A 15013-nucleotide genomic window follows, 5' to 3' on the forward strand; every position below is an offset into this window, starting at 1 on the left:
CCTGCTGGCTTGATGATGCCTCCACTCCCACTATGGCGGATGATAAGGGGAACTGAATTGTGTGAAGTTATTACTGTGTTTTTCCTCACTTGTAAAGGGTCCCTTCAGTGTTTTCTATGTGTCCCTCTCCTATGGGGTTATTTTTATTCTTAGTTATGTGTTAGAATTGTTGCCCTGCGAGGGCAACTTTTGATTAAATTTTCTTCTGTTGTTTGTGTTTACTAATAAAATCAATAAAACAGATTTTCAAAAAACAAGGATTGCAGACAGAAATGCAGCAATTCCCCTGCGATCCCAAAATGCCCAGGTCTGACTGGAGCCTCAAGGAGCAGATACTGAAGCTTGATTTGGCTGCTCAGCATACACTTGTACTGAGCACCCAAGTGGTTCTATCTGCAAGAATAACCTGAAGAAATAACGTTTTTTTTCTTCTCATTGGGCCGACACCTCATTTACTAGCTCAGCAGATGCACTTCTACTGAGCGTTAAGAGAGCCAAACACTCACTTTTCCTGATGTGCACCCAATCAGTGCTCTTTACACTGCAAGGATTCTCCCCTCCCGGCTAGTCCCCGGGTGCTGGAGACAGGCAGGGAGGTGAGTAGGAGATAAATAGCTTATTGTTATAAACTCTTGCCATCCAGAAGATTTACCCCCCTTCATGACCAGGACATTTTTTGCTATTCGGCACTGTGCTACTTTAACTGCCAGTTGTGCGGTGATGCAACGCTGTACCCAAACAAAATTTCTATGAGTGTTCTAGGAGTCCCAGAGCCGATCATAGGGTGTCGGTGACCAATCACCAGCCTGCACCCTGCAATTGGCATGTGCTGTGACGAATCACAGCATAGCCAGCTGGGTGGTTGTGTTCGCCCCCTAGCCGAAAATACAGAATCACGTTTATATACGGAATTCTGCAAAGTAGCAGTAAACTACAATGGGCTGGTCTTTAAGTGTTGAAAAACTGCTTAGATTAAAATATTTTATTTTATCCGGACAAGTAGATTGGGACCCCGATTTAGTCCCTGGACAAGTAGTCTTTATCTCCACACCCCTGTATTTGTATGCACACACATATACTGACTCTTCATTTCTGGGGTGACATACAATTTAAGTTCATTTTCATGATGTGAAAACTTGCTGCACAATGTCCATGTGAGGGAGAAGCCCCACGATGGCTCAGCCCAAGCTGGTAACCTGTTCAGCCTCGCTCCGCCATAGCACTCTGTCTCTTCTACCACCGAACTGCCCTCACCTTACCTGTAGTCACAGCGGCCGAGGTCCTTTCCTGCTTCTCCAACCCCGGCTGCCACGGAGACAGCCGGCTAGTGTTTACTGACGCCACTTCCCGTAATGCCGCCAGGCTACCATAGAGACAATACGGAAATAGAGCCCCTTGGTAGCCATCTTTAAGAAGGGAACGTTGCCCATATTTTATTCTTTCCTGGACTGGAGCCGTATGGTGATCATTTCGCGGTACAGTATGTTGTGTGATATCGGGATATGCAAAAGTAACGCGGAGAGGTGAAGAAGATATGTCTTTGCTGTACCCACCCACTTATAATTGTATTAAGGGATTCTGGGAGTCGTAGTTCGGTGGGAAAGATCCATGTACAGGAAGACAGAGGGCGCTGTGAGGTCTGTACTACAAATCCCACAGGAGCATCACGGCAGTCCAAAGCGTGCGCAGGTTGGTTACTGAGGGAACCGGGTCAGGAAGTGATGTCAGTACGCCTGGGAAAGATGGGCGAGACTGTGGGGAGCTGAGCAGGAGCCAGTGTTGGCTGCAGAGGAACTGGAGGCAGGTGAGAGGGCTGGGGGAGGGGTGCGGGCAGCCAGGGGGAGAGGCATTGTATTGGTGTGGGACTGTACATCTCAGTGTGGATAGGAATGACTCTACTAGTGCGCAGTACCCTCCATGGCCTGTCCCTGAGGAAGGAGCATTGTGTACAGCACAGGTTAGAGTAGTGTGCCTTCTGCTCATCAACACTGGAGCTCTGTTGTCAGTTCCAACTATGAGGACTGCATGGAGTTTGTTCTGTTTGTAGTTTTAGCATTTACTTTGGGAGCTCTGCTCCACAAACCAGATATGGGCTAGAACAGGAAAAGTCATCCTTCCTGATAATGGGGTGTGCAGCCCCCAACATCACCAGAGGGCCGCACATAAAATTCAGTGAATGTTCATTATCAGAGACAGCAGACGTGCTACAGGATACAGTCAGAGACCGCTGACATGATACTAGAAATGGTCAGAGAACGCCAACATGATACCGGAGATGGTCAGAGTCGGCCGACGTGATGCTGGAGATGGTCGGAGTCGGCCGACGTGAAGACGGAGATGGTCGGAGACGGCCGACGTGAAGCCGGAGATGGTCGGAGACGGCCGACGTGAAGCCGGAGATGGTCGGAGACGGCCGACGTGAAGCCGGAGATGGTCGGAGACGGCCGACGTGAAGCCGGAGATGGTCGGAGACGGCCGACGTGAAGCCGGAGATGGTCGGAGACGGCCGACGTGAAGCCGGAGATGGTCGGAGACGGCCGACGTGAAGCCGGAGATGGTCGGAGACGGCCGACGTGAAGCCGGAGATGGTCGGAGACGGCCGACGTGAAGCCGGACATGGTCGGAGACGGCCGACGTGAAGCCGGACATGGTCGGAGACGGCCGACGTGAAGCCGGACATGGTCGGAGACGGCCGACGTGAAGCCGGACATGGTCGGAGACGGCCGACGTGAAGCCGGAAATGGTCGGAGACCGCCGACATGATACCGGATACCATACACTGAATGATTTTATATACAATCGTATTGTCAATCAATTTACTCTCCAAAGGAAAAAATATGATTAGAACGATTGGAAGATTGAAAAGATTGTGTGGTGCACAATCTTCCATACACTTAGCGATCATATTGATCTGTCTTTATTCCTACAATCAGATTTTTCCGGTCAGAATAATTCCAACACAATGAATCCGTTTTGTTCGACAACGGTTTATTTCTGTTCAATAATTTATAGATTGGAACACATCATCTGAAGAATAGTTTGATCACATCGTTAGGTGTATGACTACCATTAGAAAACACATAGCAAGATGGGTCAGAGTAATACAAGTACTTGTCCCCTGGAGAACAAAGCACAATACATGTCGAAGTGAGAATTCTTATTCCATTAACATTCCCTCCATCCCTTTCTTTCTTTAAAGTGGAAATATACGTATCTTTTAGAAAATTGTGAACAGGTAGTTATGTCTCTTCTGCAGTAATACACACTTGCCTGCTTGCAGTCTTCTACCCAATATGTGCTGTGCGTGCGCAGCTCAGCATGCATTCCCAGCACACTTTGAATGTATCAGAATGATTGATTCCTGTGTGCATGTGCAGGATGAGGTCCTCCTACACCCAGGGAGAAGATGACAGTGACTGGAGGGGATGTTGCTGGAAGGTGTAGGTGATGACATTGGGGTGTTTAGTTCAGCTTTAAGTTATGTTATTTGTTCTTTTCATTTTAAATGTTTGCTCTTTCCTTCGTTTTGTCTTTACTGTTTCTAATATACGGTCCCTTGATGCACAATTTTTACTCATCTACTCCAACTCTGACAACATTCTTAGCTATGCATAATATGGGGATGCAAAGTTTTTCTTTTTGTCTGTTTGAATTTATTTGGTTATGTCTGAAACTTGTTATGTGTATATTGTACCCTGTGTGGTACCTCTATTTACTTTATTCCAGGAGTTGACAATTTGCTTTGATTCTAGGAGCCAGCTAAAAAAGTTAGGAGCCAGGCTTTTTTTTTTGTTAGCATAGCGTTCCTATTGAGGTGGTTAACACAGATGTGATCCACATGCATAGTGTTTTGAGTTTCATTACGAAAAGGGTCTTGTGCGAGTTTGTAGCGGTGCGTTCCAGACAGTGATATTCTATTCTAGAATGGCTTGCGGAGATAAGTGTTCAAATTGGATTGCTATTGACAGGTGTTTGCATTGAAGTCAATGGGGGCGTTTTTGCACTGAATTTGAAGTCAATGGGGGGAGGGGACGTTTTTGCATTGAAGTCAATGGAGGGGGACATTTTGCATTGACAGCAATGGGGGGGGCGTTTTTGCATTGAAGTCAAAGGGGTGGGCGTGTTTGCATTGAAGTCAAGGGGGGGAGGTATTCTTACATTGAAGTCAATGGGGGGGGGGCATTTTTGCATTGAAATCAATGGGGGGGGGGGCGTTTTTGCATTGAAATCAATGGGGGGGGACGTTTTTGCATTGAAATCAATGGGGGGGGACTTTTTGCATTGAAGTCAATGGGGGGGGGGGCGTTTTTGCATTGAAGTCAATGGGGGGGGGGGCGTTTTTGCATTGAAGTCAATGGGGGGGGGCGTTTTTGCATTGAAGTCAATGGGGGGGGGGCGTTTTTGCATTGAAGTCAAGGGGGGGGGCGTTTTTGCATTGAAGTCAATGGGGGGGGGCGTTTTTGCATTGAAGTCAATGGGGGGGGGCGTTTTTGCATTGAAGTCAAGGGGGGGGGCGTTTTTGCATTGAAGTCAATGGGGGGGGGCGTTTTTGCATTGAAGTCAATGGGGGGGGGCGTTTTTGCATTGAAGTCAATGGGGGGGGGCGTTTTTGCATTGAAGTCAATGGGGGGGGCGTTTTTGCATTGAAGTCAAGGGGGGGGTGCGTTTTTGCATTGAAGTCAATGGGGGGGGGCGTTTTTGCATTGAAGTCAATGGGGGGGGGGCGTTTTAGCATTGAAGTTAATGGGGGGGGTGTTTTTGCATTGAAGTCAATGGGGGGGCGGCATTTTTGCATTGAAGTCAGTGGGAGGTGATTTTGCGTGGGAGGCAGTCTGTGAACCCAGATGCCAGGACGCAATTTCTGGTCGCCATGGCAACCTGGTGCCTGAGATTTGTTGAGCCCTATATTATTCTATTGAATACTCTTTGTATGTACGTTCAAGACTCTTAAGTGATAGAGTGGCATGCAGAGGTAAGTGTTGACATAGGATTGCTATTGACTGGAGTTTTTGCATTAAAGTCAATGGGAGGCAATTTTTGCATTGGGGTCAATGGGAGGTAGTTGTGGAAAGAGAGCCAAAATCACCCCTGTACTGAAATATCACAGAAACTGGAATGACATTGCGATTTCAGTACACATATGTGTGAACCCAGGTGCCAGGACACAATTTGTAGCCAACATGGTGACCTGTCACCTGGGATCTGTCGAGCCCTGCTTTACTATCATAGGAATAACAGAGTTATTGCTGATTCACTAGATCTATAACATGTGAAGATTGTTTTTGTGAATGGGAAGTATACAGGTGCAGAAGTTCAAATGGTTAATGATAATCTCATACTCTAACTTATTACTAATACATAAAGACAAGGTGTGGTACTGTATATATTAGTTATGTAATTGCTAGGAATCAAGAGAAAGAAATACTAGTATTCAAGCAATAATCTTTGAGAACAGTGACATTGATACACATCATCCTTCTCTCTTGACTGTTTTGTGTAATCTCAGTTATTCATCTAAAATTGTCGGAAACAGGATGACCGGTTAAACTGAACGGGAATGTCCACAACTTAATTTTAGATTGAAAACCCTCCCACAAGAATATGGAGGAAATGCGGGGACAGAGAGAGCAGATTACATTGCTTCTCCTACACAGACTGTTGAGCCTTGACACTTGGCCTACAAATGTCTCTCTATTACATTGAGATAAAGGACCTGTAATGTTCAGTTGTAGTTCTTGTGTCTAGAAGAGCAATATGTGGGAGTCTTGGTATGTATATCTTTTAAAGTGATTGTGAAGCTTTGTTTTTTATTTTATTAAAAAAAACAAACAAACATCAAACATGTCAGACTTATCGCTCTGTGCAATGGTTTTACACAGAGCAGCCCCGATCCTCCTCTTCCCAGGTCTTCTGCCGGTGCTCTGGGCTCCATCCCCCCCCCTGAGTGCTTGCTCTGGGGGCACTCATACATGCTCACTCAAACCCCTGCTCTGTTTGTCTATAAGATGCACATAGTGGGGCTCGGCCTGTCCCCTGCTCTTCCTCACTGGCTCTGATTGACAGCACAGAGAGCCAATGGCTCCTGCTGCTGTATCTGAGCCAATGAGGAGCATGAGAGCCGAGGATCTCGTGCCCACCGCTGGATTGAGATCAGGCTCGGGTATGTATTTAGGGGGGCTGCGGTGGGAAGCTGCATGTAAAACAGTTTTTACCTTGCTGCATAGAATGCAGTAAGTTCTACAAAAAAAAAACCTTCTGCCTTAACCCCTTCACGCCTAAGGGTAAAACAAATCTTTAGGGGCAGCACAGTGGCTAAATGGTTAGCACTTCCATCTTGGTTCAAACCCCAAGCACGGCACCACCTGCTTAGAGTGTGTATATGTATGTGTGTGTGTGTGTAAAAGTGCTGCGTAAATTGACAGCGCTATATAAGTACCTGTAATAAATAAAAATAAATAAATCTTAACGCCTAACAACAATTTTTGCAACTTTGACGTGTTAAAATCGTACATATCATCACAACTACTTTGTACATCCAGGTAGATTATGCCTTGTTTTTTTCAGGACTTATTGGTCTTTCGTTTGGTGGTAAATGGTATATAATTTTTTTTTTAATTATAACTAAAGGAATACTAGCCGAAAATAGTAAAAAAAAAAAACTTTTTTTTTTTAATTTAGCTGTGTGTTTCTTCTTACTACCATAACCTACCACCAAAGAACAACCCAAATTACATTTTCCAGCTCTTGATGATTGCAGTGATACCATATACCAGTGATGGCGAACCTTTTTGAGCCCGAGTGCCCAAACTGCAACCCAAAACCAACTTATTTCTTTCAAAGTGCCAACACTGCAATGAAACCTGAATATCGAGCTTTTGGTTTAGAAAAAACAACTCGTACAGTAGTGCAAACTAATTAACAGTACAGGGATGACCAGAGACTGCGGACACAGTACAGGGATGACCAGAGACTGCGGACACAGTACAGGGATGACCAGAGACTGCGGACACAGTACAGGGATGACCAGAGACTGCGGACACAGTACAGGGATGACCAGAGACTGCGGACACAGTACAGGGATGACCAGAGACTGCGGACACAGTACAGGGATGACCAGAGACTGCGGACACAGTACAGGGATGACCAGAGACTGCGGACACAGTACAGGGATGACCAGAGACTGCGGACACAGTACAGGGATGACCAGAGACTGCGGACACAGTACAGGGATGACCAGAGACTGCAGACACAGTACAGGAGATGACCAGAGACTGCAGACACAGTACAGGAGATGACCAGAGACTGCGGACAGTACAGGGGATGACCAGAGACTGCGGACAGTACAGGGGATGACCAGAGACTGCGGACACAGTACAGGAGATGACCAGAGACTGCGGACAGTACAGGAGATGACCAGAGACTGCGGACACAGTACAGGGATGACCAGAGACTGCGGAAAGCACAGGGATGACCAGAGACTGCGGACAGTACAGATGACTGCTGACCTTTGGGGAGGGAGGGGGAGCGGGTACCTGAATTTGACAGGTACCCGCTCTTACTTCCGCAGAGTTTTTTTTTTTATCTTACCTGTCCCTCTATCCAGCCGCGCGCTGTCTTCCCGGCTTCTGTAGTGTGGGTGCTCGTCGGACAGCCGGATGCCCAGTGCGCATGCGCGAGAAGCGCTGCGCTTTGTGATTGGTCCGGCGGCTTCTGGGATCTGTCATGTGTCCCAGGTACCGCCTTACCATTCACAAAGAGCACTGCTTCTTGCGCATGCGCACTTGGGACCCGGCTGTCACGCACACTACAGAAGCCGGGAAGACAGCGCGCCGCTGGATAGAGGGACAGGTACGGTCCCACTGCAGAGCTGAGCGGCCGGCCCGGTATTCTGACACGGCGGCGGTGGAAATACCGGACCGGCCGCTCTATATTCGCTCCATAAGACGCACTGACATTTTCCCCCCTTTTTTGGGGGAAAAAAAGTGCGTCTTATGGAGCAAAAAATACGGTATTCTCCTGGCGTGCCCACAGATAAGGCTCGGCGTGCCGGCTGTGGCACGCGTGCCACGGGTTCGCCATCACTGCCATATACAGTATATCACAGAAGTGAGTACACCCCTCACATTTTTGTAAATATTTTATTATATCTTTTCATGTGACAACACTGAAGAAATGATACTTTGCTACAATGTAAAGTAGTGAGTGTACAGCTTGTATAACAGTGTAAATTTGCTGTCCCCTCAAAATAACTCAACACACAGCCATTAATATCTAAACCGCTGGTAACAAAAGTGAGTACACCCCTAAGTAACAAGGCCCAAATTGGGCCCAATTAGCCATTTTCCCTATGTACATATGTATTGCTATGTGATGGTCTACATTCAAATAATAAAGTGATATTAAAGATATCTTGCAGTGCCTCTAAAGTCCGCAATTGGCCTTTTTCATTTTTCTTTGGTTCATTTTATTAAAGTTTTTCCTTTTTAGTTTCTTTCCCGAAATAAAGAAACAAAGTTTCTTTTAGCTCCGGGGAAAGTGACGCTAATTCTGTGAGCTATAGTGAAGAAAAGAAAAAGCCGGCAATTGCATTTAAAAATCGGCACCTACATATAGTGACAGCCAGTGAAGGACCCTCTCTGTATACAGTGCTATCTCACTGTATACACTGCTCCTCTCCTGCCCCCTCCTTGCACACACTGCCCCCCACCCCCTCCCTCCTACAAAGAGGACCTGTCACTCATATTCTATCACATAGGGTACTATTGGTCCCCTATGTGATAGCAATAAAATCATAAGTTGAAAAAAAAATATATATATTTATTATTTGAATCCCGGACAATTCTTCTGTAAGTTATGGCTGCAATCTTTCTTGGTCTACTTGACCTTGGCTTGGTATCGAGATCCCCGAACTTTCCACTTCTTAATAGGTGATTTAACAGTACTGATTGGCATATTCAAGGCTTTGGACATCTTTTTATATCCTTTTCCATCTTTACAAAGTTCCATCACCTTGTTACGCAGGACTTTTGACAGTTCTTTTCTGATCCCCAAAGCTCAGTATCTAGGCTAGTCAGTGCTTCCACGTAAGAGCTAACAAACTCGTTGACTATTTATACACTGACACTAATTGCAATTTAAAAAGTCACAGATGTGGGACATTAACCTCTAATTGGCATTTTAACCTGTGTGTGTCACCTTGTGTGTCTGTACCAAGGCCAAACATTCCAGGGTATGTAAACTTTTGATCATGGCCATTTGGGTGATTTCTGTTATTATGATTTAAAAAGGAGCCAAACAACTATTTGATAATAAATGGCTTCATATGGTCATCATCCTTCAATAAAAGTGCATTTTTGTGGCATGATCAGTAATATTTTCAATATCAATGCCAAAATTTCACAATTTCTGCCAGGGTATGCAAACTTTTGAGCACAACTGTGTGTGTGTGTGTTTATGTATGTATGTATGTATGTGTGTGTATATATATATATATATATGAAAGTAGAGAGAAATACAAAAAAAATATTGGAGCCTCCCAACCCCCACATATGCAGATATTTTGGTTCAGTTTTCGGCCACATGCATTCTGAATTTTCAGTATCGGTTTCGGCACCAGAATCTTAATTTCAGTGCACCACTAATAATCATCTTACTTTTGAGCTGGAATGGGACATGTAGAAAACCCTTTCTTTGAAATTTCTACTCTTATGCAGTTCTCATGAACTAACTGCTATCCACACATGTATAAGATTTTGTTATCCTCATTTGTCCTCTTCTACTCATCAGAATGTCTTGGGTGAGGAAGCATGAACAAGAAAGCTTTGGTGATGGGTCAGATGGTTCAGCCTTCAGAATATGTCAATATGCCAAGAAGTCTAGCAGGAAAATCCATGCATTTAGATTCTCAAGCCCTCTCTTATTCTGTGGCCATTATGAGGGGGTAGTACATCTCTGCCAATCTCCCACTTTATGGGACCAATGATTTAGTTTTTATGTTGTCAAACGTAATAAAGGATATTGTATTGTTCATTCCTGTTTGATCTGTGTTTTATTTTTTTTGTTTTTTTTTCTTCATGCAGATATTGTAAAAGGTTAGCAGGCTCCTGACTCCTGCTAACTAGGACTGATCTTCCTCTTGTACCTTCCCACCACGGCGGCACGCGTGAAGCCCACTGTGTGCAGAGTCATTGTCTACCTGCAGCGAGAGATGTCTGGTGACACTTGTCTGACGGCGATGTGCCCTGCTTCTGGGGCCAAGCCAAAAACATATAGTTTTAAAGGGGGCTGTCTGGGAAACAAATATGTCCGGCTGAATGTGGGCGGTTCATTGCACTACACCACAGTGCAGGTCCTGACAAGACATGACACCATGCTTAAGGCGATGTTCAGTGGTCGTATGGAGGTCCTCACTGATAAAGAAGGTGAGAATGCTGTGCTCTCTAGAAATGTTAGAATAGTATAAGTAATCTGGGAATATTTGTATCTGTTTTCAGGTGGGATGGTAGAATCCGCTTATTCTGTGTCATAACTTTCCGCTCTGTGGCTGCGACAAATACCCTAATAAATTCTTCTGGACTTTTTTGGTAAAGTGACGTGCATGTTGGGAAATGTGGTTATTATTACTCTTTTATATATAGGGTTTTACAGTATACAATTTCACGGTGCAAAGTCCCAGCTTGTCAGTGCTATATTAATTTTAAAACTGTCAGTAAATATACATTAACAAAGAGGTTATATTACGGGTTTGCACATTGCATCCATGAAAGGGGAACAGAGTTGCTTTAAAGCCCAGTTTTGGTAAAAAAAAAAATCCCTTAACCACTTCCTTCCTTCCTTCCTTCCACCTTGTTGAACTGGTTTTACCGGGATGATGCCTGTAGCTACAGGCATCTTCCTGGTATTTTTGTTTTCAGCTGGCTATTCCCTTTATTGTAAAAGCCATCCTAGTGGCCAATTAGCTGCTGGATTGTTTTTTCAGATTTCGGGAGGGGTCTGATAGTCTCCAGTCACCTCTATGGTTTAAGAAACCAGAAGCTGCCAGTATTCTGTCACTTCCAGTTCCTGTCTTTTGTTTACAAGTCTATTACTAGCTTGTACAAGCATCAGATCAGACTGATCTTGGTCTGATCTAATGTTGTTAAGGGCAGAGAGGCAGCTGGGATCTAATAGACCCCAGATGTATTTGTAAAGAGGACCTATCACTGCCGGGATGTTTACATTTCTTGTGACAGCAATAAAAGTCATTTTAAAAAGTGTAAAAAAATAGTGTAAAAAAATCAAATTAATAATACCATTTTTTCTTTTTTTTTTAAAGCATCCCATCTTCCCATGCTTGCGCACATTGGCAAATTCATGCATCCTTCCCACGTTCAAACGTAAACTGCGATCTCACCACATGTGTGAAGTATCATGGCGAACGTCAGAGCGAGAGCTATAATTCTAGTTCCAGGCCTGATTACCTATAAACTGGAAACCTGTAAAGGCATTTAAAGAGCCACCTATAGATATTTTTAAGTACCGCATTTTGGTGTCGTTCCATGGGCGTACGCAATTTTAAAGCATAACATGTTGGGTATCTATTTACTCAGTGTAACATCGTCTTTTATATTTTATCCAAAAATGGGAATGGTATTGTTTGTGTGCACTAAAATTCATTAAAGTGTATTTTTTCCCAAAAGTTTGCGTTTAAAAAACCGGTACGCAAATACTGTGTGACATACAAAATTGCAACACTCACCATTTTATTCTCTAGGGCCACTGCTTAAAACCTATATAATGATGATTTTTACATGTAGGAGAGAAGTGTCAGAATAGACTTTGGAAGCAAGTAATTAAGGCAATTTAAACATTCCCTGGATCAACAATCTACAAAGTTAGTACGTATAAATAATAGCCTAGAAACACATCCACATCTACAGAGTTGGCTAAAGCTAGCTCAATGTGAAGTCTGTTCCACCCTGATCTTTCTTCATCCATAAGCTTCTCTTCCATATCTAAAACTCCCACCTTACCGAATGTGTTTTGTTAAATAAATATAATTATTACCCCCCTTCACTTTTTCTCTCTTCACATATTCTAATGCTCCCCTCCATGTAAACCCACACTGCCGTTTTGAATATAGAACTCTTCGATTGTCAGCTCCTTTTTCTGTGTTTCCTGTCCTGCCTACTTATGACATATAGTGGGTATAGAAAAGAATCTCCCCTCCTTTAAAATAATCACATTTTGTTGCTTTGCAGCCTGAAATTAAGACACACAGTTTTTGTTTTATTCAGCTCTATTTACTCACATCCAAGTGATAGATATAACACCAGCATTTTAGAAAAAAAATAAAACAAATCCAAAGAGAGAATCACTGTCAGATGGATACAAAAACATTTCAAAGGCTTTATCAATTCCTAGAAGCACAGTTTAATATAAAGTAGAAGGTATTTGGTACAACACAGACCCTCCCTGGATCAGGACGTCACTCCAAACTGGATGAAAGAGTCAGGAGGAAACTGGTCAGAGAGGCTATCTAGAGGCCTGTAGCAACTCTGAAACAGTTGCTGGAATTTATGACAAAGAATGGTCATTGTATGCAAGTGGCAACACTATCACAAATTCCCCATAAATGTGGCTTGTATGGGAGGGCTGCAAGAAAAAAGCCACTCCTCAAGAAAGGCCACATGCAGTCAAGGCTGAGCTTTGCCAAAATGCACCTTGAAGATTCTGAGGCCACATGGAAAAAAGTGTTCTGGTCAAATTAGACTAAAATTGAATTATTTAGCCTCAACACTAAACGATATGTCTGGCGGAAATCCAGTACAGCTCACCATCCAAATATAACCTTTCCCACAGTAAAGCATGGAGGTGGTAATATCCTGTTATGGGGGTGTTCCTCTGTAGCAGGGACAGGAGCACTTGTCAGGATAGAAGGAAAAATGGGGCAAAGTACCATCAAAGTCTTGAGGAAAATCATCTGCACTCTGCCAGAAAGTTGTCAGTGGGAAGAAGGTTTACCTTCTAACATGAAAATGACCCAATGCACACAGCAAAAATGATCACGCAGTGGTTTAAGAAGAAAAAGGTGAATGTCCTTGCATGGCCTAGTCAGAGCCCAGTCTTAAACCTCATGGGTGCTCAACCTCCAACTGTTGCGGAACTACAAGTCTCATGAGGCTTTGCAAGGCTGACAGTTATAGGCATAACTTCCAAATGCAGAAGCATGATGGAACTTGTAGTTCCGCGACAGCTCGAGGGCCACAGGTTGAGCACCCATGGCCTAAGAAAACAAGGAAGCACATTACATTTAAAAAGTATGCTTATTCATTAATCTTTTTTTATTTGGATTTCTTTGAACGGGTTTTATTGATGTGCATGTAAAGGTATATGTACCTGTGTGTGTGCATGCGTGTGTGTAATCTAGCAGCTGAAAGATCTTTTATGTGTGTGGGAAAGGGGGGGGGGGGTGATCTGGCAGACATCCTTCAGCCTACACCACTATCAGAAAAACATACAAAAAATACCTCTTTGGAAGTGATCGTACAATAATCTTATCGTTCAATTATTTGAAAGAATAAGCACATCATTTTTTCTCGTACGATATCAGACCATGAGATTTTCATTTAATCAGTATAGTTTTCGTCTGAAAATGCAATACAAATACATTTCATCGCTTCCAAATTTCCTTTCTGTTATACAAGAATTTTTGTAACTTTAATAACCTCTTCACTTTCAATATGAGACTAGCATGAAAAAAAAAAAACAAAAAAACATATGATCATTTGTCCAATATTTTCATCGTGTGTATGGGTCTTTAGTGTTGGCTTAATCCTCGGAGAAATCGTAATCAGTCTGAAAATTAAGTTTATTCTCTATTTTCTGGCTTTGTGCAAAAAATCTGAGCCATTAAAAGCCGATGTTCTGCCAGCCTTAAGATGTGCTGCTGTTCAGGGGCTCTGGGCTTCAGCAAAATGGCAGCCTCCAGCACGAAGAGACAGGAACAATGCTGGAGGCAATTTACAGCACCAGGGAATTTTAGTAGCATAATTAATAATGTGGAATGTGTTTTTCTTCCAAAAGAACATTATTTTTATCCATTTGTAATGGATAAAGTTCCACTATAAGAATTGCTGCCTGGGCCACCAGATTTTCATTGGGTGGGTTTGTATGTATTTTTTTTTTAAAAGGTATTTTATCGCCATATATTGCAGGTAGAATATTGTAAATCGAACTAATCACATTTTGCTATGTAGCCTGACAGTGACCATTTGTTATTATTATTATTTGTTCGCAATTTCCCTTCTTTTAAAACTAAAGGGCTGTTTTTTTTTTCATCATAGTGTTTTTGATTTTGTTATAATCCACAAAATGTGTAAAATCACATTGAGACTTGAATTTTAAGGCTAATTTTTAAAATTTGGGCTGCATTGTGAAACCTGTGTTGCCACATGAAGTTGTCTCTACTTAACGCAGCAGAGAGAGTTTATGATAGGAGGGGAGCCAGTCATATGACTTTTAGTATACAAAGTGCAACAAAAAAGAACTTTAGGCTATAGCTCTCTTAAAAAAAAAAATTAAACATTTTTTTAGAATTGTATGGGACAGCATTCCTCTCATCTGCTTGAAAATAGAGGGTACCTCAGTCCTACTAATGTTCAAGCACAGTAGTGTTCATTAACCTCCTTTACATCTGTATGGTAGTGCTGTGTTAACAAATGTCACCATCAGGTGGTACTGCAGGAGAATTATGAAAGCTGGTTGGGTCGGGAAGGTGGGATAGTGGTGGTTAGGGATTACCCTCTGTGTGTTGTTTCAAAGAATAGTCAAGAAAATGGTGGCTATTAATTTGATTTTTTTTTAAAAAGAAAACGTGTGCTTAAAATCTAAGGTTTGGATTTCACAGGGATTTATTAGCACACGTTGAAGCAAATAGGTAAAACAAAATGTCACATTAGCACATATGGTGTGACAGTTCCTAGGAACAGTCAATTCTACTACCCTTTTGGGAGTTTTGTGGCACTCCTCTCCA

The 15013-nt window shown here is 43.2% G+C and overlaps 2 protein-coding genes across 4 annotated transcripts in view; one reads left to right on the forward strand and one right to left on the reverse strand.

The window, feature by feature from the left end:
- IFT20 (intraflagellar transport 20) overlaps positions 1 to 1474 on the reverse strand; it is a 54911-nt gene extending 53437 nt beyond the window's left edge. Inside the window, exon 1 of one of the 2 annotated variants that reach the window (XM_089683761.1) lies at positions 1260 to 1460. The gene's annotated coding sequence lies outside the window, so the exon portion shown is untranslated. Of the gene's footprint in view, positions 1 to 1259 lie in introns of both variants that reach the window. The other variant, XM_089683762.1, reaches the window with a different exon arrangement.
- A 216-nt stretch (positions 1475 to 1690) lies between these two features.
- TNFAIP1 (TNF alpha induced protein 1) overlaps positions 1691 to 15013 on the forward strand; it is a 36090-nt gene continuing 22767 nt past the window's right edge. The window contains exons 1-2 of one of the 2 annotated variants that reach the window (XM_089683763.1): positions 1691 to 1804; positions 10080 to 10421. In XM_089683763.1, coding sequence (XP_089539889.1) covers positions 10208 to 10421 — 214 coding nt within the window. In that variant the 5' untranslated portion in view covers positions 1691 to 1804; positions 10080 to 10207. The remainder of the gene's footprint in view (positions 1805 to 10079; positions 10422 to 15013) is intronic. The other variant, XM_089683764.1, reaches the window with a different exon arrangement.

This window comes from Staurois parvus, unplaced genomic scaffold, assembly GCF_062004578.1.
Source record: "Staurois parvus isolate SC_StPar_1 unplaced genomic scaffold, SC_StPar_1.0 ptg000321l, whole genome shotgun sequence".
In the NCBI taxonomy this organism is placed as follows: domain Eukaryota; kingdom Metazoa; phylum Chordata; class Amphibia; order Anura; family Ranidae; genus Staurois; species Staurois parvus.